This window comes from Zootoca vivipara, chromosome 9, assembly GCF_963506605.1.
Source record: "Zootoca vivipara chromosome 9, rZooViv1.1, whole genome shotgun sequence".
Lineage (NCBI taxonomy): Eukaryota > Metazoa > Chordata > Lepidosauria > Squamata > Lacertidae > Zootoca > Zootoca vivipara.
Window position 1 is genome coordinate 67,380,061 of NC_083284.1, and position 20,229 is coordinate 67,400,289.

Here is a 20,229-nt window from a genome sequence, read left to right on the forward strand (position 1 = left end):
GTGGCCAGCATGACTAAACCACTTCTGGCGCAATGGGACACTGTGACGGAAACCAGAGTGCACAGACATTCCATTTATCTCCCCGCCGCAACAGTACCTATTTACAGTGGTGCCTCGCTTAACGAATGCCCTGCTTAACGAAATTTCCGCTTAATGAAATGATTTTTCGAGCAGAGGTTGCCTCGCTAGACGAATTTGTTTTACGAAAAATTTGTCTAGCGAATCACGGTTTCCCATAGGAATGCATTGAAATTCAATTAATGCGTTCCTATGGGCAAAAAAAAATTCAAAAAAATTCAATGCATTCCTATGGGATTCGCTAGACGAATTTGTATCTACTTGCACTTTGACGTGCTTTCAGACTGCTAGGTTGGCAGAGGCTGGGGTGGATCAACGGGAGCTCACCCTGTCGCATGGATTCGAACCGCCAACCTTCTGATCGGCAAGCCCAAGAGGCTCAGTGGTTTAGACCACAGCGCCACCCGTGTGACAGCATGACAGCATGGCCTCTCTGTGCTTCATTCTGAGGAGGCACCTAGCCTTCTCCAAAACAAAGCATTGCGTCCAGAGAGGGCCTGTGCCACTGCCACCTGCCCAAACAGCAGCGTCTTGCTTTTTGAAGTCAGCTGGAAAGTTTTTCCTTGGGTGATCTCGCCCAGAAGGACCCCTTCTTCAGGATGAGACATGGCGTGCCGGCGTTGCTGCTACTTCATTGGTGGGCAGCGGGTGGGTGACTAGGAGGTGGGCGCAGCAGTGTTCGTGGCAGTCATCAGCCAGAGCCACGAAGGTGGCAGGCGGCCCTCTCGCTAATGTAGCATTTCTCAAATTGGGTCCCCCAGCCATTGTTGGACTACAACTCCCATCATCCCTAGCTAGCAGGACCAGTGATGATGGGAATTGTAGTCCAAGAACAGCTGGGGGGCCCACGTTTTGAGAAATACTGATAATGGAAGCGAGTGGGCACAACCCACCTATTCTTCCTCATCTCCACCTGAGGCACAAAGCCAGTCATCCGCAAATTGCGGCCCTCCAGATGTTTTGGCCTACAACTTCCATGATCCCTAGCTAACAGGACCAGTGGTCGGGGAAGATGGGAATTGTAGTCCAAAACATCTGGAGGGCCGAAGTTTGGGGATGCCTGCACAAAGTCATGACAGGGCCAGGATTGCAAAATCCCCTCGGAGCTTACAGTTGCTTTTCTAAGCTCGCTGTTATTTACTGAACTTAATCTATGATTCACAATGTAGATGTTCTCATTTCTCTGGGGGTTTTCTATTGGCCACGATTAAATTTACACTCCTATCTTTTAATTTTTACCAGGGGCTACTGTACAGTTTGGTTGCAGCTCAGGGCGGTGATAGGCTGGCCTTGATGAGCCTCGGATATAAGCATTACCAAGCCATTAACGGTTACCCACGAGATCTGGAATTGTCCTATGCTTATTATAGTGACGTCGCCTTAAAGACGCCACGTGATCAACATGCTTCAGAGGGAGACCAGGTAAAAAGAAGCACGCAGTTGAGATTTGACCCCCATCTTTCTGAAAATGGAATGTTTCCAAATACATTACTGGGAAATTTTCTGCTAAATCACTGTAGTGAATGACCTTCCTGACTTAAATCTTGAAGTGACAATGTCTTTAAAAAACAAAGTTTTTATTTATACTTTTCAAATTTATACATTTCATTAATTTTACAATCATTTTAATATTTCAAAGTCTGACTTCCTTCCCCCTCTTTCTGCGGTTCCATAAATTTATTTCTTAATATCTTCTGCATATCCAAATTCATCTATAAACTCTTATGAAACTGCAGGTTATCACAATAATCCTGCCAATGTTTTTATCTGTTTGCAATTTATCTGTAAATATTCAATAAGCCATTTCCATTCTTTTATAAAAAGTTTGTTATCTTAATTTCTTATTCTTCCGGTAAGTTTCGCCATTTCTGCATATTCCATAAGTTTTCTTATCCATTCTCACTTTGCTGGGACTTCTGCTTCTTTCCATTTTGGGGCGAGTAGCAAACTGTTAAGAGCTCTGAGTGCAAGAATGGAGCAGAGCGCTTAGACAGCACCTAACATTTTCAGTGTTATGAATGAGATCTCCTCTTCCCCTCTCGGCATTTGTCTGTTTAATGTAAGGTTACCAGATTTTTTGCAATGAATCCGGGGACACTTTTCAACTTCAATGGATTTTGTATGGGGACTGATGTGTAAATCCTGGGACTGTCCCCGGGAAACGGGGACGTCTGGTAACCTCAGTTTAATTTTTCTTTTCTTTCTTTCTTTCCTAGGCATTTGTAGAAACAATCAGGCTCCGGGACGAAGAGTTGTTAAAAGCTCAAACGAAAGAAAATGGCGATATCTTCATGTGGTTGAAGCACGAAGCGACAAGAGGAAATGCAGCTGCGCAGGTGGAGTGTTTGCTAGTAGCAGGCGCGGTGCTAGGGCTTTTTGCGCCCTAAGCAAAATACTTTCTGGCGCCCCCCTGGGCGCATGACGCATGCGTCATCACACATGCACGCCGCTGAGGAGCTCAAAGCATCCCCCCCATTGGCGGGAGGAGCGCGGGCCAAGGGGGGAGCTTGGCGCCCTCCCGCCTGTGGAGCGGATGCTTTGAGCTCCTCAGCGGCGGCGGCTGCAGCGAGCGAGCGGCGGCGGTGGCAGCGCCCATAGCTGAAGGCTTCAGCTGCGGGCGCTGCCGCCGCTTGCTCGCTGCAGCCGCTGGGGAGCTCACAGCGTCCCCTCCGTTTTGGCTCGTGCTGCTCCCGCCTGTGGAGGGGATGCTGGGGACTCCTCGGCAAGTGAGCGGGTGGGCGGCGGCGGCAGCGGCGGCAGCGCCCATAGCTGAAGGCTTCGGCTGCGGGTGCTTGCCGCCACGACCGCCGCCACTCGCTGCAGCCGCCGCCGCTGGGGAGCTCTCGATGTCCCCTCCATAGGCGGGAGGAGCGCGAGCGTGCGCCTTGGGAGGGCAGCAGTGGCGCGGGGTTTTTGCAGGGCAGGCTCGGCAGCACCCCCTCCATTTTCGCACCCTAGGCAATGGGCTAGTCCGCCTAAATGGATGCACCGGGCCTGGCTAGTAAACCTGAACAATCGTCCTTTGTCTAGAAACTGAACTGAAGGGCAACTTCTTCTCACTTGGCTAAAATCAAGGTTGGGGCATGCAAAGCCGGGTGCTCAGCCCACAACAGCTGGCAGGGATGCACGGTCCCTCGCTGTATTCCAAATCACACCGAAGGGGAATCAGATATGCACAGTTCCCACCACCGCAAGATAATGTGATTAGCCTGTCGAAACAGCCCTCTCCTCATTTGACTGTTTAGCTGTATTTTTAGATTACTATAAGCACCTCCCTTGGACTTATGAAAACTTGCATATATTTGTGAAAGCCTGGAACGGATCTTGACAGCACACACCTGAGATTTACGATCACCTTTCCTTTTGTTTCAGCAACGTTTAGGACAGATGCTTTTCTGGGGCCAGCAAGGAGTGGGGAAAAACACCCGAGCAGCTGTCGAGTGGTATGCAAAGGGTGCCTTGGAGACAGGAGACCTTGTATCTCTGTATGATTATTCCATCGTGTTATTCAAGGTAAAATAGAGAAATGCTACTTTTGTTATAGGAAAATGTGACAGCATTTCAGAGAAGCATTCTTTGCAAACCTTACATAATCAAAATAAACATTCCAGTGTAAAATGAGTGATTTCCACCACCAACCCAGCAATCCAGCTGAGACCCTTGATTTATTTCTTCTGTATATCTTGCCCATAAATACCACATTTGGGCAAGTAGCCTTCCCCCGGTACCCGCCCACTCCCCACCACAAGGTGGTGCTATCTGCCCCCATCCCCTTGAAAAGTGCATAGAGCTGGGATGTGGGTGGCGCTGTGGTCTAAACCACTGAGCCTCTTGGGCTAGCCGATCAGAATGTTGGCGGTTCAAATCCCTGCGACGGAGTGGGCTCCCTTTGCTCTGTCCCAGCTCCTGCCAACCTAGCAACTCGAAAGCACACCAGTGCAAGTAGATAAATAGGTACCGCTGTGGTGGAAAGGTAAACGGCATTTCTGTGCGCTCTGGTGTCCGTCACGGTGTTCCGTTGTGCCAGAAGCGCTTTAGTCATGCTGGCCACACAACCCGGAAAGCTGTCTGTGGACAAATGCTGGCTCCCTCGGCCTGAAAGCGAGATGAGCGCCACAACCCTATGGTTGCCTTTGACGGGACTTAACCATCCAGGGGTCCTTTACCTTTTACCTTGAGCAATGCTGGAAATGGTCATTTCAGGAACAAGTCTCTGCCCGCCTTATTCTGCAACTTCTCTGCAGTCTCCGTTAGCAAGCCTTTCACTGCTTTGCCATCAAATGTCCTGACTTCTTCCTTAGCCAGTTTCCTGATTTATTTAAACAATGCTTTTATTACTTTTCTTAATCCTCACCCGCCCCTTTTTTTGCATCTTGTATTGGGTGCATTTTTGCTCTCCCTGTTTGGGCAAGACTTCCATTTAACAGAACGTGCCTCTGTGTACCCATTGGCACACATTAATATCCAGGTCCTTTACCTTTAACCTTTACCTTTTACACATTAATATCCATGTGGGATGAGGAGTTTGCATTTGTCAATTGGATACGAGGTTTTTGACATTCCACGATCATAAAAGATATATGGGTGCTTTGAGGAGGAAGAAAGTCCATTTTTTGCTAGGATACCAAATAATCATGGGGGAATCCTGCACATTTGAAAGTTACATCTGCATTTTTGTCCCTTTAAGCTAATGTGGCTTTTCAGCGAGCAGGAATAGGAAAGGCTTTGTATAATCCTGACTTTTGTCATTGCTTTAGGGTCAAGGTGTGAAAAAGAACAGAACACTTGCTTTACATCTGATGAAGAAAGCGGCGTCCAAGGTAAGGTCTACAAAAAACAGCTTCTATAGGGGAATTTCCACTGTCCAGCACTGTCTTTTGCCTGATGGAGCGTCCTCTTGCCCCACGACAGCCCCACAAGGGCCGCCACTGAATAAATTTGCAAAAATTAAGTTCCACCCCATAAAATGACACACTCTGATTGTGTCACGTCCTCTTTCTGCAGGATTGATTTGATTCCTTGACAGTTGGCTGGGAATGTAGGAGATGTCCCTGGGGGTTTCATCTGAGAGCAGCCTGTCTTTCCATTAGGTGTTGGGTCCTCAAGCAAAAGAAATCAGGGACTGAAACACTCTCAGCCTGAAAGATCTTAAGATTTCCCCCTTTGCTCCCTTTCTACCTGCAGGGACTGCCTCAAGCAGTGAATGGCCTGGGTTGGTATTATCATAACTTCAAAAGAGACTATGCGAAAGCGGCCCGATACTGGTTAAAAGCTGAAGCTATGGGCAATCCCGATGCATCCTTCAACCTTGGAGTGTTATATTTAGATGGAGCTTATCCAGGAATAACTGGGAGAAATAAAGTGAGTGTAAATAGTTTGTTTATTTACCTTCTGGTGATATTCCAGCACGGATAAGTATTAAACAACATTTTTCTCTTTGGATTCTCAAAATTTTAATAGAGAGGTGGCCATTTCACATGGCGACCAGTAGACAAATGGTAGCTAATAACTTCTGTTTCATTTTTTTAAAAAAACAACAACTTGCATTTTCCCTTATGCACACGTTATTGACATTATAGAAAGATGAAACAAGCAAAAGTTTTATTTTTCTACTGCTTTCCCCCCACTTTGCAGACTGTTGCTGCTGACTATTTCTTTAAAGCGGCAGAAAGTGGTCACATGGAAGGCACATTGCGATGTTCGCAATATTATATTACAGGAAACTTAGTGAGCTTCCCCAGGGATCCTGAAAAGGCCGTAATGTAAGTAGTGCTAAGAAATGCATTGAGAACCAAAAAAAAAAATCAAATTTCTTAAACCAGGAATCATTGTGACTGCAAAAAAATATGGTTGTGTGTTAAGGTCACCAAAACTGCCTAGAAATAAATTCACACATGACTCAAATTTTAGTTTGAGATTTGGCATAATTTTGGCCACAACTTTATTGATTACAGGCTGATTGGTTTGCTTAGGCATTGGTTCAGACTATCTGAACCTGTCCCAGACTATCCAGGACAGGAACAGAACTGACAACTGCCAGTTGCAGAGGTCAGTCAAGGTAAGCACCCCGGGAGATCGATTGGGATGGGTGCAGATCCCTAAGATCACACCCAGAATGCTCCCAGGGGCTCCTGCGCGGCCCTTTCAGGGGTCGGACAAATGCATGGCGAGTCCCTGGATCCCTCTAATGGAATACCTACGCAGCAACCATTGGAGGGACAGGTCACAGCCACGCCTCGTCCCCTCCTCACACATTAACCAGTGCCTAACTGCAAACCTTACAAAGTTGTGACGATTTGCTAACATGGTAGGCAAAACCCAAAAGGCACCAGCCAATCAGCCAAGTGGGGGAAATTGCTACTGGGCCCCTGCCCCAAAAGCGGATGACCCACAACGGTATAGCAAGGTCAACACGGACCCAAAATATAGGGAGGGTGGGAGGGTGATCCGGTGGACGAAGAGAAACAGAGGAATCTCAACGCAACATATATCTGTCCCTCGGAAGCAATTTCTGCAACCCGATTGGCCGGAACAAGTCCCATGCTTGCGAGGGACCAATCGGGTAGCTGTGGCAATCCACACTTACCCACCCCAGCAACAGAGAGTCAGTTGTGGTTACCTCACCGCAACACGTGCTCTCTGGGAGGAGAACCCGATTTTCAGTGACCTTGACGTTCCAAACCTATACATCTTTCTTTCTTTCTTTTTCATACCCTGTTCATTGTGTCACTTTTTGGGCTGAGGGGATTTGCATTTCTGAAGCTTAAATTGCACATTTCATGGAGGGAGGGAGCCCTGAGTCTTACATTGGCAGCCCTCCTTCCTTTCTCTTCTCCTCCAAGAAGGTCCCCATCTCATCCCAACTTGGAGGTACACAATGGAGTTGAGGACCATTCACAAACTCCTTCACAATGCTGCCAGGTGTCCGCCATTGCAGAGATGGGCAAGAAATCAAGGGGCTAGGAGAACATGAGAGACAGCATGTTGGGAAGCAGGAGATTCTCCTAGAGTTCATTGATTTGGGTTGAGGTGTGTGCAGCCATTTGCCTGCCACAAAGGTGGCTGCAGACTTCGAGTGCTAATGTTTCTGTTTTTGTTTTCAGCTGGGCAAAATATGTGGCAGAAAAGAATGGCTATTTAGGCCACGTCATTCAAAAAGCTCTCAACGCTTATTTGGAATTGTCTTGGTAGGTCTGGTGGTACTTTTTCTGTATGTATAAATAATAAATTTATTATTATTACTATATGCAAGAGGTGCGTTAACCGAGAAAGCGAAATAACGCAATGACTGCAAAAGACAAATGCAATTCAGAATGGGAATTCTATACTTCTAGGCTGTGAAATGGCCACCTAATAGTAGCTAAATTAGAACAATTGACTGATTTATCCTTTTCCTAACACTGCACTCCCAACAGATGTATCAGCACAAAGGTCAAATCATTAGCTCAATATGAAAAACTCAGGGACTAACTAGTTGAGACATTTGTAACCTATTATTAGATCTTCAGTCTCTTAAGTTCTGGCAAACAGCCATAGGTAAGGGAGGGCATATATAAGTTTCTTGTAATGTGGCAAATAGCCACTCTGGGTGAGTGACCTTTATTTGGAAAACTGTGTGTGGTGGTGGGGCTGTAGTGTAGCCCCGATTAGAATCCAGAAGCAACTACCCTTGGGGGGCAGTGCTATTTGCTAAAATTTAAAGAAATGTGAAATCAGATCTCCACCATTTCCTCTAGTTCTGCCTGCAGCATAACCTAAACGATTCAGTCCTCAAAGCAGAAAAACCTAATGAACCCTCCAAATAAAGGTAAAGGTAAAGGACCCCTGCGTAAAGGACGTGGGTGGCGCTGTGGTCTAAACCACTGAGACTTGGGCTTGCCGATCGGAAGGTTGGTGGTTCGAATCCCCACGACGGGGTGAGCTCCCGTTGCTCAGTCCCAGCTCCTGCCAACCTAGCAGTTTGAAAGCACGTCAAAGTGCAAGTAGATAAATAGGTACCACTGCGGCGGGAAGGTAAATGGCGTTTCCATGCGCTGCTCTGGTTTCGCCAGAAGCGGCTTAGTCATGCTGGCCACATGACCCGGAAAAACTGTCTGCAGACAAAGGTCGGCTCCCTCGGCCAGTAAAGCGAGATGAGTGCCGCAACCCCAGAGTTGTTCGCAACTGGACTTAACTGGCAGGGGTCCTTTACCTTTACCTTTAAAGGAACCCTGGAAGGTTAAGTCCAGTCAAAGGTGATTGTGGGGTTGTGGCACTTATCTTGCTTTCAGGCCGGCATTTGTCCACAGACAGCTTTCGGGGTCATGTGGCCAGCATGACTAAACCACTTCTGGTGCAACAGAACACCATGATGGAAACCAGAGTGCACAGGAACACCGTTTACCTTGCCGCCCCAGCAGTACCTATTTATCTACTTGCACTGGTGTGCTTTCAGTCTGCTAGGTTGGCAAGAGCTGGGATAAAGCAATGGGAGCTCACTCCGTCATGGGGATTCAAACTGCCAACCTTCTGATCAGCAAGCCCAAGAGGCTCAGTGGTTTAGACCACAGCACCACCCATATAGCACAAATATAATAATAATAAACACTATCACAGACAACTTTCTGCCCTTTAATGATAGTCTGGATTTAGTGTATCTCAATCCACATGCAGAACTCCCAAAGCATTTTCTGGCTACAGTTTGATGAAACTCTACATGTAAAGGATCCACGTGAAAGCTGGGAGGCAGATTGCCAAAGTTTAAACCAGCTGCTCATCCTTATCCTTCACTTTAAAGTTTTGACCAGTAGATGTAGCTGTTGATTCGGAGTGCCGACCTTTCTTTCCCAGCTCTGTGTAAAAGCCACAACCTATTTCAGATTGGAGGGAAGCACCAATGGAATCTTCTTTTCAAGATCTATTAGCATCTCTGCAGGCAGGGAGAGTTTTCATGACATAGTCCTAGCCATGACCATGGGCTGAGGTCAGGGTGGGAGCACAAGCAGCTATTTACAGTTTGCTTTCTGAAGATTAATTCAGCTACATTTCGCATCATGTGTCATTTTTCCGGAACTCTTAGGGCCTAACTAGACATAATAGGAGTGGACTCATGTATCTGAATTGTATAATCCTCAAATTTACATGAAGCGGAGTAAAGTATAACTCGTCCCTGCTTTCAGCTTTTTCAGCCAGTCTTTTCTTTCTCAGTGGAACTCTGAGACCAGAGGTAACCTCTACTGGGCAAAATATTAGGATAGAATAAGAGAACTGTAGAACTGGAGGGGACCCCAAAGATGTGGCAATGCAGGAATCTCAATATGTGTTCCCCATCCAGTTTGGAAACCATACTGGACCACTTCAAAAGTTCCCCACCTCGTATTAGTTCTTCATGAGCTGAATTGAACTATGCCAATGTCATCTCTAATTTTGTCCTTAATTTAAACCCATTGTCTTCTCGGAACCCTGCCTTCTCTTCCAAGCAAGGCCTGTGCTCCGCAGATGATTCTGTGGAATGTTTTAACCTTTCAGGTATGAAGTTCACTAGGTGACCTTGGTCTAGTCACTGTCTCTCTGCCTAACCTACCTCACAGGGATGTTGCGATGTGGAAATGAAGAGCGAGTATGGCTGCCTTGAGGTTCTCGGGCCTTATTGTTACCCTGTGAATGGAGAATGTGCCCTAAAACATACTCAAGAATCTTTTGCTGTGGCACATTCCAGGAGGAATATCAGTACTGCTGAACAATCTGTCTCTATTCTTCCTTCTTCTTCTTCTTCTTCTTCTTCTTCTTCTTCTTCTTCTTCTTCTTCTTCTTCTTCTTCTTCTTCTTCTTCTTCTTCTTCTTCTTCTTCTTCTTCTTCTTCTTCTTCTTCTTCTTCTGATTGCCAAGTAAGATTGTCTTCCATAAAAACTGTCTTAACAGTGAGTCTGCAAGTGACTGTGGAGGCCAATTCTGGATCCACACATCCTTCCACAGTGGGGACATTGGTTTCCAGGTGGGAGTTGATCACGGTGTGGATTTGCCAAGCATGCCTTCCTCTTAGCACATTTCTCCCTTGTGTCCTGAGTTTGAGCGTGGTAAAGGCTGTTCTCCAATGGGAGCACTCGCGGGCCAGTGTTTCCCAGTTATCGGTGTTCTGCCTCTGTTTGAAAACCACTGTGCCAAACTATTTCTGAAGTTTCCTTGTGTTCACTTTGCAATTTCTCTTTCTCACACCCCTTGGGTTTCAGGCACGAAGCCCTGCTTTATTACATTCTGTCTGCAGAGACTGGAATCGAGGTGTCACAGACAAACCTGGCCCATCTCTGCGAAGAGAGGCCAGTAAGTATATGTGATTCCACACCCTCTTCTTGTTTTAAATCCTTAAACATTTTCCTGGAAGCATACTGAGTCATTCTTTCTCTCTCACATCCTGTATTCTAGAATATGACAGAAAGATACATGGATGTTGACTGCATTTGGAGATATTACAACTTCTCGGTTTCTCAGAAAAATGCTCCCTCATTTGGTACGTATAGAAAACCCGTTACAGGTAAAGTTGTTCGTGTGCTTTTGAGTGTTGCAAAATGACCATTTTGTTCTGGTAGGGACTTTATCTTCTTTCCATCTCTGGGCGCAAAACGACTACCTTCTGGCTTGTTTGCAATCAATCAAAGATCATTGCAAAAGATCATTGATCAGGACCACTGGAATTTGTCATAGCCTGAGCTGCGAAGGAGGGAATCACTTGCAAAAGTCTTTAATGCAGCTGCTTCTTTCCACAGCTTATCTGAAGGTGGGAGATTTCTACTACTATGGATATCGGAATCAGTCCAGAAATTTGGCTATCTCAGTACAGATGTATGCACAAGCTGCCTTGTATGGAGATGCGCAGGTAGGTTCTGAATGATCAGCAGGGAACCTGAGGTCTTTTCTGAAGACTCTTGAGATCTGCAGTGTCCCACACATCCCTGTCACGTTCAGGGCCGTCTTTAGCACATGCAGCGTTGGGTTCAAATAAATGCCCAGCACCCCCAATTTTTGGGGGGGGCAGGCCAAAGCTGTTGGCCTTTTTTTAAAGGGAGGCAGGTTAAAAATAAAAGAGGAATGTAAATGGGTAGATTTGATGGTAATTGCAGCCAGACAGGTTATAGCAAGTAAGTGGGAAAACACAGAAAAATTTGAGGTGAACCAATGGAGGGAAAAATTAAATAATATTATAATTTTAGAATATTTAACGGTGAAGATAGGTGGAAAATTGGGGGGGGGCGGGGAAGCATGCCTCTGGACTGGAGCTTTAGCACTCCATCATTCGTCCACCTGTTTCTTACAGGTTGTAATTTATGAATTGACAAGGGAGCTTCCTGCTCCAGGGCTGCATTCAGGGCCGGCTCTAGGGGTAGGCTGGGTGGCGCAGGGCGCCGGGTCGGCAGGGGGGCGCTGCACGGTGAAGCCGTGCGGAAACCACGCTGCGCCCGCCCACCAGCCGCAGGAAGAAATGGGGCGGGCGGGGGCGCCGGAGCAATCCGCGCACCACTGCGCCAGGGCACCTGACCCGCTTAAGACGGCCCTGGCTGCATTATCTGTCTCGGTGAATTCTTCTCTGGCTCCTTGTCCCCTTTAAAAGCAAAAACGCCCAACGCCTTTTGCCACAGAGCCGTGGAGTTCTATTTGTTTGACTGGAAAGGCCTTCATTTTGCACATTGCAGGGGTTCTTTAATTTGGCTGTTCTCCTGGAAGAAGGTTATTCCATCCCTCATCACATTTTGGATCATTTAGGAATTGACAGGACCATCAACTCCAGTAATGCAACCGTACTCCAGGAGCTTTATGAAAGGTGAGGCTGTTCTTTGTCCATCATTGCACGGTCCTTAAAACGTTAAGAGCAGGTTTTTATTTAGCACGGTGTGAAATATGAAGCAACAGATATAATAACAAGGTGCCATAAAACTGGCAACAACGTTAAAATGCCTAAGATGGTGGTCTTCGAAATGTATTCTAGGGGACCCTGGGTTCTGTCGGAAGCATACCAAGATTTCCTCAAAGAGAAGATCGGAAACGGCAAATCCTTTCCTGAAAGACAGCTCTCTGCCTGCCACTATTTTCTCCATGAGTTGCAGGAGAAGCTTTGAGCACCCTCAGAATGGGCCCGTGCTCATTGTGAACTGATCGTGTTCCCTGGACTCCTTTGCAACACATGGAGTTCCTCTGGCAAGCAAATCCTGGGGAAAATATTTTCCTGAAGGTAGAAAGCTTGAGAGTCCCTGGTCTTGGGGGATGGAAAAGTTATCGCAAGCTACCAAGAAAAGCAAAACAGGATGGCTTGTTGGGCCGCAGTACTCTTCCAAAAGAACGCTAGGCCTATTCAAGTGTTCTCCTGTGTCTGCTGGCCCTTCCTCCTTGAGATCTACACATAACAACAACAACAACAACAACAACAACAACAACATAATTTTTAAACCCCGCCCATCTGGGGGGCTCCCAACAGAATATTAAAAACACGATAAAACTTCACACATTAAAAACTTCCCTAAACAGGGTTGCCTTCAGATGTCTTCTAAAAGTCAGATAGTTGTTTATTTCTTTAACATCTGCTGAGATGGTAGGGTGGGTGCCACTACCAAGAAGGTCCTCTGCCTGGTTCCCTGTAACTTCACTTCTTGCAGTGAGGGAACTGCCAGAAGGTCCTCAGCGCTGGATCTCAGTGGATCCAGGCGGAACGATGGGGGTGGAGATGCTCCTTCAGGCATACTGAGCCGAGGCCGTTTAGGGCTTTAAAGGTCAGCACCAACACTTTGGTGCTCGTAAATGTACTGGGAGCCAATGTAGGTCTTTCAGGACTGGTGTTATATGGCATCGGTGGCCACTCTCAGTCACCAGTCTAGCTGCTGCATTCTGAATTAGTTGTAGTTTCTGGGTCACCTTCAAAGGTAGCCCCATGTAGAACGCATTGCAGTAGTCCAAGCGGGAGATAACCAGAGAATGCACCACTCTGGCAAGACAGTCTGCGGGCAGGTAGGGTCTCAGCCTGCGTACCAGATGGAGCTAGTAGACAGCTGCCCTGGACACAGAATTTACCTGCGCATTCATGGACAGCAGTGAGTCCAAAATGACTCCCAGGCTGCGCACCTGCTCCTTCAGGGGCACAGTTACCCCATTCAGGACCAGGGAGTTCTCCACTTTGAGAAGGCCTGAAGAGGAAAACCTTCTCTGTGCACATCTTCATCCTCCTGCTGGCCTTGGACTCAGAGTATGGATTTTGCCATGTTCTAAATCACGAGGAGAACCTACATGTACAGAAAAAGGCTTCACTCTTCAGAGTTTCCCTTCTAACACATGGATGACAGCATCTCTGGGGCCTGTGGACACGGTCCCACTCTCTATCACCTCATGACTGTAATTACCCAGATGAGAATGCCTGAAGGAGGCTCTGAGGCCACCACTGGGAAGACCTCTCTCCAAAACATCACAAGATCCAAAACTTCCCCACAAGCCTAGGAAGCATGCTTGCTCAAAATTTAGTGCCAAGAAGCTGAATTTGACATCAAAGGATTGCAGCCTTTAAGTTCTAGATGGTTCTAGATGGTTGAGAAGGGAAGCAGACCTGTTCCATCAGCTCTGCTGAGAAATCAGCTGCCTTTTGACTGTTCCTCAATTGTCATGGGAGCTGCAGCCATTCCCTCAAGCTACCTGAACTGCTGGGCATAATTTTAATCAGAGTAACTCAACTACAGTAATAAATGAGAGCACGTCATAAGGTGGTGATGGAAAACCATATGATGGGCTCTTTGATGTGGAAGGAAAGCCTGTTTCCTATCACTGATGGCCCCAGTTAAGACTCAAGCCTTCTATCTGCCTGGCTATATCCCTTCATCTGCATAGTCCTTGTCAGCTCTTGCGACAGGCTGCTGAGAGCCATATTTTTTTATTTGACATTGATGTCTTTCTTACTGTTGTCTGTAGGTGTTGGAGCTATAGCAACCAAGAATCAATTAGTCCATGCACGTTAGCTTTGCTTTATTTCCACCTGCGTGTTTTCTGGAAGACAACTTTGCATTCTAGTCTGGTGCGTACAACTCCACTGTTCTTTGAGTAAATGCCTGGCATTTTGCGCTCTAACTAATACAAGCTTCTGAATTCCTTGCAGATTTACTTCCTGGGCTCCTTGTTTGTCTCTGCATTGGCCGTATTTGTCATACAGTGTTTCCGGGCTCTGTTGGGTAAGTATCCTTGATAGAAAAAGGAATCAAACTAGATTTTTAAAGACTACTGAAGGCAAACAGGTGGAAAAGCCTGGTTTGCTTTTTCACTACAGAGGGGAAAGAATTGAGATCGGACGCCAGCTTAAATAATAAAAGCATGGAGTGAAAATGTAGCCTTGCACAGTTCTGATTTTATTCACATTTTATTTTTATTTATTTCATTTTGACCCACATTTTGATTGATTTATTTCATTTGGTCCACACCTTGTGAACCAGCAGCTCTTTAAAAAGGGACCACGTATAGCCTAGCCCGATACCACCAGTCGCTAGAGCCCTCCCTTTTTCAGTGTATTGCTTATATAAATTCTGGAATTTCTCATGGAGTAATAGGAGGAATATGAGCAATGCTGAGGTTCTGCATCTGTGTTTCCTGAACTGAGGCACAGGGTTTGTTGCTTCATTTTGTTTCCCATGATTATACTGTGTAAGAATAAGAATTGACCTTATTCCTCAAAAGCGCAGAACCACTTCTCCCTTCAAAAAAGACTGCCCACTTTCTTTTTTCCGTTCTTTTTATTATTATTTTCCCGTTCTTTTTATTATTATTACTAGCTGTCCCGGCCACGCATTGCTGTGGCTTGGTCCCCCTTCAGAGTCCCCTCACCTTCAGAGTTCCCGTGTGTGGTGTCATCTTCCTTCCACGTGCCTGCACCCATCACCCCAACGGCTCTATCTGCCCCCCTCGCAAACCCCTGCGGCCTGGCCGGTTCCCCCGCATTGGTGTTGTTTTCCTAGCTATCATAATTTGTGCAGCTGTCAATAAATTTGTGAGCAAGTCCTTCATAGCCTGTGAACCTTTGTGAACCACCCCATCATAAATTAATAATAATTAATAATAATGCTACCTCTGGACTTTTGGTCAGCTTTAACCCAGTGATTTCCGTTATCTCCTTAAACACCCTTTGCCAGAAAAAACTGTGCATCTTTCCACCCCCATCACATGTGAACATAATTCCCGGTTTCCTGGCATCCCCTCCCAAAATAACACCAAATATTCCTTGTTTATTTGATGTAATGTGACTAGTGTTAAATACCACCTCCAAACTAATTTATAATAATTTTCTTTTATTATAAGAATAAAAGAAAATTATTATAAGAATAAAAGAAATCAACCCACTTTCATCTGTTGGGATAGTGCGAGAGAGAAGGACTTCCACAATCATTTCTTCTCCTTTCACTGATACAAGTATGACACAGCTAGCTTTTGGGGGGATACTGCACTTCCTGTTCCCTCACCCAAATCCTGGAAAGGGAGGCGGGTGTTGCCAGTGTGGGTGGATGTAAAGATTTTGTCCCATCTTATTTGCAACCGGTATTTAACCTTTATTTTAAACTTGTGGCTCAGTTGCTCTCGAGCGTGAGAAAGCCAAATAAAGCTGGTTTAAACCTGTTTCTAGTCAGTATTCAACCAAAGCATTCCACTAGATTAAAAAAGAAAGGATTGTTGGTAGAATATTAACAAGACAAGATAGCAGGAAGAGGCAATTTTCTTTACAATACTCATGTTTTTCACGTGATGGAATTGATGGATGATTAGCCATGTGAGTTGATTATTTTATAGTGGAAGCTTAAGGTTATCTACAATTCAGATCAATCCAATCTCAAGGATGGTATTGAAATGTCATGCAGAAAGCAGAAATTAGCATCAAGTCCACCCGCGATTCCCGCATGCTCAGCATAAGAGCTCAAAACCTCACCTGCAATTTAATGCACACCTTGCTGTGCAGAGTTTAATGACTTCTACAATAGGGATGGGGATGGCAAATCCCAGATTAATCCAGGAAAGGAAAATTATTTTGCAATAAGAGGTGAAGAAGCATCAGTCCCCGAAAGAGGTGAGAGTTTGCAAGAATTAATAAGATTTGAGTTAAAGTGTTTAGGCAGCAAGTGAGTGATCTGAAATATGTAACCGTGTTCCGATAGGTGTTTTGACCACAGTAGTAAATCTGGGGGACAATGAAAGTGTGTACCTCATTTTTGCAGACCACTTAAACCACAATCCGACATGTTAAGTGCACTTTAGTTATTTATTTTAACAGGAGTAACAACTTAATTCTCATTCCATAGCTTTCAGTGGTTTGTGTTTAGCATTTGCTAGATTTTGCCATTAGTATAAGCTTTCATTACTCTAATGGGCAAAGGAGGCAAAGTATGTTAGTGAAGGAAGGGAATTTGGAGAAATTGGTACAGTGGTACCTCAACTTATGAACGACTTGACGACCGAATTTTTCGACTTAAACATCCAGGGGAAAACCGCAGTGGTTTTAGATAGGGATTTTCCGACTTACAAATTTTTAGATAGGGCTGCTTCGACTTACAAATTTTTCCATTTTCAAAGCATTCCTATGGGAAATCATGTTTCCAATGGCGTTTTTCAACTTATGAATTTTTCGACTTACAAAGGTGCCTTCGGAACGGATTAAATTCGTAAGTCGAGGCACCACTGTATTTGTTTTGAACTGCTTTTAATATTGTCGTTTCCACTGGCTGTGGTATTGCTATGAGAAAAAAACTGCTCCTTTCCCCTTATGGGGTACCCAAGAGCCCATATAGAGTCCTTTTGTAGGTTCTCTACCGGTAAGAGAAAACAACAGAGGCCAACCAGAGAATATTGAGAAGCAAAGCAGCTAGTAAGCCTGATCTTTATTAAAGCTGTTGTAACATGGTGCTCCCCCCCCCAAACACACACACAGGAGGGGTGGGAGGGACCCCGAGCCATGCGCGCAGGCCCTTATATAGACATTTTAAATTGCCCGCTCTGGAGTCCAAGACCACCCCCAGAAACATCATACATACATCACAGAAGGGGTGTGTCCCAAGACCACACCCTTAATACACCAGAGAAGGGGCGGAGACCTGGGCGTATTGTTTCTTCCTGTCTGCCAGGTTACCTGATTGGATTACCTGGGCATCTTGGCCACATCTTGGCTACTCAATTCCTGAATCCAGGTCACAGGCTCACACCCGATTCACATCTAAAATGTGCTCTTAAGACAGGATTTGTGAAAGAGACAATGGGGAGATTTCCCATTTCCTTTCACCTTGCAGGGAAATATTTGAGGTCATTTTGGGAGGCAGAAAATGGTTTCAGGACTTTTCTGTGGGTTTCATATTTGTATGTGTTTGCTTGGTACATTTATGAACATTATATATATATATATATATATATATATATATATATATATATATGACCTTAAAATTCTTATAACAGTATGAAATTGGATAAATAATAACAATGATACCACACAGAGGTTTTTGAACACTGCCTAGAGACTTTTGAAATACTGTGGTTTAGAAATGATTCTAAGTAAATGATAAACCATAACGGGAACTGAATTGACCATCAGATTTAAATCAAAAGAAGTCACCATAAGAAATATTTGAATAGGAATCCAGAAGTTAAAAAGGGCAAAGTACACTTGACAGTTCTGCTATGCAAGGTACTCTTTAAGAAACGGATGCTATGCTAGGGCTCTTCCAGGCCATCTGCATATGGAATGTGGGTTCTGTGTGTGAATCTCCCTGCTGAATTCGGTTCCATATTCATAAAAGGGTGTCATCAGGATCTGGAGCTGTGTAAGTAGTCCTCCTTGTTGGAGAGGTGGTCTAAACCACTGAGCCCCTTGGGCTTGCCGATCAGAAGGTCGGTGGTTCAAATCCCTGCGACAGAGTGAGCTCCCGTTGCTCTATCCCAGCTCCTCCCAACCTAGCACTTCAAAAGCACACCAATGCAAACTGGTAGTGCTGCGGCAGGAAGGTAAACAGCGTTTCCATGCGCTCTGGTTTCCGTCACGGTGCCCCATTGCGCCAGAAGTGGTTTAGTCCTGCTGACCACATGACCCGAAAAGCTGTCTGTGGACAAACGCCGGCTCCCTCGGCCTGAAAGCGAGATGAGCTCCGCGACCCAATAGTTACACCACCCGAGTGATAGTGGGCATGCTAATCTATAACACTACTTTAATCTGCTGTATTATATTGTGTGTTCCAACAGTTGTTCATCGCCGGATATCACAAGTGCCCGAAGAGGCTCCAGCTGAACTCTCTTCCACAGAAGAAAATACTAGGGAGACAGGATCAACAGAGCACAGAGAAGCTACTGTGTCAAATAATTCAGAGGAGCATGTCTTAAATCCTCAGCAGCCCTGCTCCAGCAGCTGAGGCATGCATTTTCTCAAAAAGTGACATGCTGGTGTCTTCAGGAGACGGAAACCTCCCCTTTCTATGCCATATGCCCCCCCTTTTGCAACTTGGTGGGTGCTCTCACCATGGGAGTAGGCTATGCTGTTGTTGTAGCACTTCCTTTCTTGAGCTTGAAACAGCCTTGAAGGTTTCACCCAAAATTTGGCTAGGAAGGGGGCAGTTTGATTCAAGGAGGAAGGACCTTCAGATCTAGTGTCCTGTGGAACTTGAGGTAATTTATTTTAAAATTCAGAAATAGTGTGAACTAGAACATAATCGGTCCTATTGTATTATCGGGAAAGGTATTTTTCTGCTCCTTTAAAATTAATCAGGGTTTCATTTTCAGTTTGGAGAATTGATAGACCTGGTTTGGGGAAGAAGGACTTGTCTTAATCAGTCGTAGTGTGTGCTCCGAAATCATTTTTGCCTTGGTGGGATAAGACTCCCAAATGTCATTTCAAAGACAGTATCTAGGAATAGATACTGGAATGAACAAAGACATAGGATTCTTATCTCATTATACATGATCAAGCTTTCCTTAGCACCTCAGCCCTTGCTTTCCCCCCCCCCGCAAGACTAATTGCAGTCGTTAACAGTCGTTAACAGTCATCAACAGGTTTACCACTCCTATCAGCCCATCACCCATTCCCATCACCCCCCACCCTCTGAATATACATAAGGGTCTGGTGGCTTCTGTTTCAGTGTATCTGATGAAGTGTGCATGCACACAAAAGCTCATACAAAAATAAAAACTTAGTTGGTCTTTAAGGTGCTACTGAAGGAATTTTTTTATTTTGTTTCGACTCAGACCAACACGGCTACCTACCTGTAACTAGAAATAGTCTGTTCACCTTAAATGTATGTATGTATGTATGTATGTATGTATGTATGTATGTATGTATGTATGTATGTCAAGGCCACTGGTATTTCAGCACTGAAGAGGTATCTGAGCTTAGAAAAGCTGCTTCTGATATTGCTGTACCTTATAGAGTTGTTTAAACAATTATGAAGATAATTTATGGGCAACATGTTGAAACTTTTCGAAAGCACAAATTAAATCTACACATTAGTTTCATTCATACGCAATATTGCTGTACAGTGGAACCTCTGTTTATGAACATCTCAGTTTATGAATTTTCGGTTTACGAACGCCGCGGACCCATCTGGAGCGGATTAATTCACTTTCCATTACTTTCAATGGGAAAGTTCGCTTCAGTTTATGAACGCTTCAGTTTATGAACAGACTTCCGGAACCAATTACACCCATGCTTCGGGTTAAGTACGCTTCAGGTTGAGTACTCCGCGGACCCGTCTGGAACGGATTAATCCACTTTCCATTACTTTCCATGGGAAAGTTCACTTCAGTTTATGAACGCTTCAGTTTATGAACAGACTTCCAGAACCAATTACACCCATACTTCGGGTTAAGTACGCTTCAGGTTGAGTACTCCGCGGACCCGTCTGGAATGGATTAATCCACATTCCATTACTTTCAATGGGAAAGTTCGCTTCAGTTTATGAACGCTTCAGTTTATGAACAGACTTCCGGAACCAATTGTGTTCATAAACCGAGGTACCACTGTACACAGCTTAAGTGGCTTCTGGCTGTGAAGTGGTTTACGAATCTGGATAGCTCAATTGGTTAGAGCATGGTGTTGTGAATGCCAAGGTTGCAGGTTCAATCCCCCTGTGGGACGGCTTCGTATTCCTGCATTGCAGAAGGTTGGACTCCTTAGGGTCCCTTACAACTCTA

The 20,229-nt window shown here is 45.3% G+C and overlaps 1 protein-coding gene across 3 annotated transcripts in view; it reads left to right on the top strand.

Annotated features, from left to right (window-relative positions):
- The window catches only part of SEL1L3 (SEL1L family member 3), a 40,748-nt gene extending 21,374 nt beyond the window's left edge, over nt 1-19,374 (top strand). For all 3 annotated transcript variants that reach the window (XM_035113502.2, XM_060278936.1, XM_060278937.1), the window contains exons 11-24: nt 1,321-1,500; nt 2,295-2,414; nt 3,451-3,591; nt 4,836-4,898; nt 5,263-5,439; nt 5,713-5,840; nt 7,182-7,265; nt 10,287-10,377; nt 10,480-10,564; nt 10,821-10,930; nt 11,745-11,872; nt 13,999-14,101; nt 14,183-14,255; nt 18,289-19,374. In XM_035113502.2, coding sequence (XP_034969393.2) covers nt 1,321-1,500; nt 2,295-2,414; nt 3,451-3,591; nt 4,836-4,898; nt 5,263-5,439; nt 5,713-5,840; nt 7,182-7,265; nt 10,287-10,377; nt 10,480-10,564; nt 10,821-10,930; nt 11,745-11,872; nt 13,999-14,101; nt 14,183-14,255; nt 18,289-18,455 — 1,650 coding nt within the window. In that variant the 3' untranslated portion in view covers nt 18,456-19,374. The remainder of the gene's footprint in view (nt 1-1,320; nt 1,501-2,294; nt 2,415-3,450; nt 3,592-4,835; nt 4,899-5,262; nt 5,440-5,712; nt 5,841-7,181; nt 7,266-10,286; nt 10,378-10,479; nt 10,565-10,820; nt 10,931-11,744; nt 11,873-13,998; nt 14,102-14,182; nt 14,256-18,288) is intronic.
- The last annotated feature ends 855 nt before the right edge of the window (nt 19,375-20,229 follow it).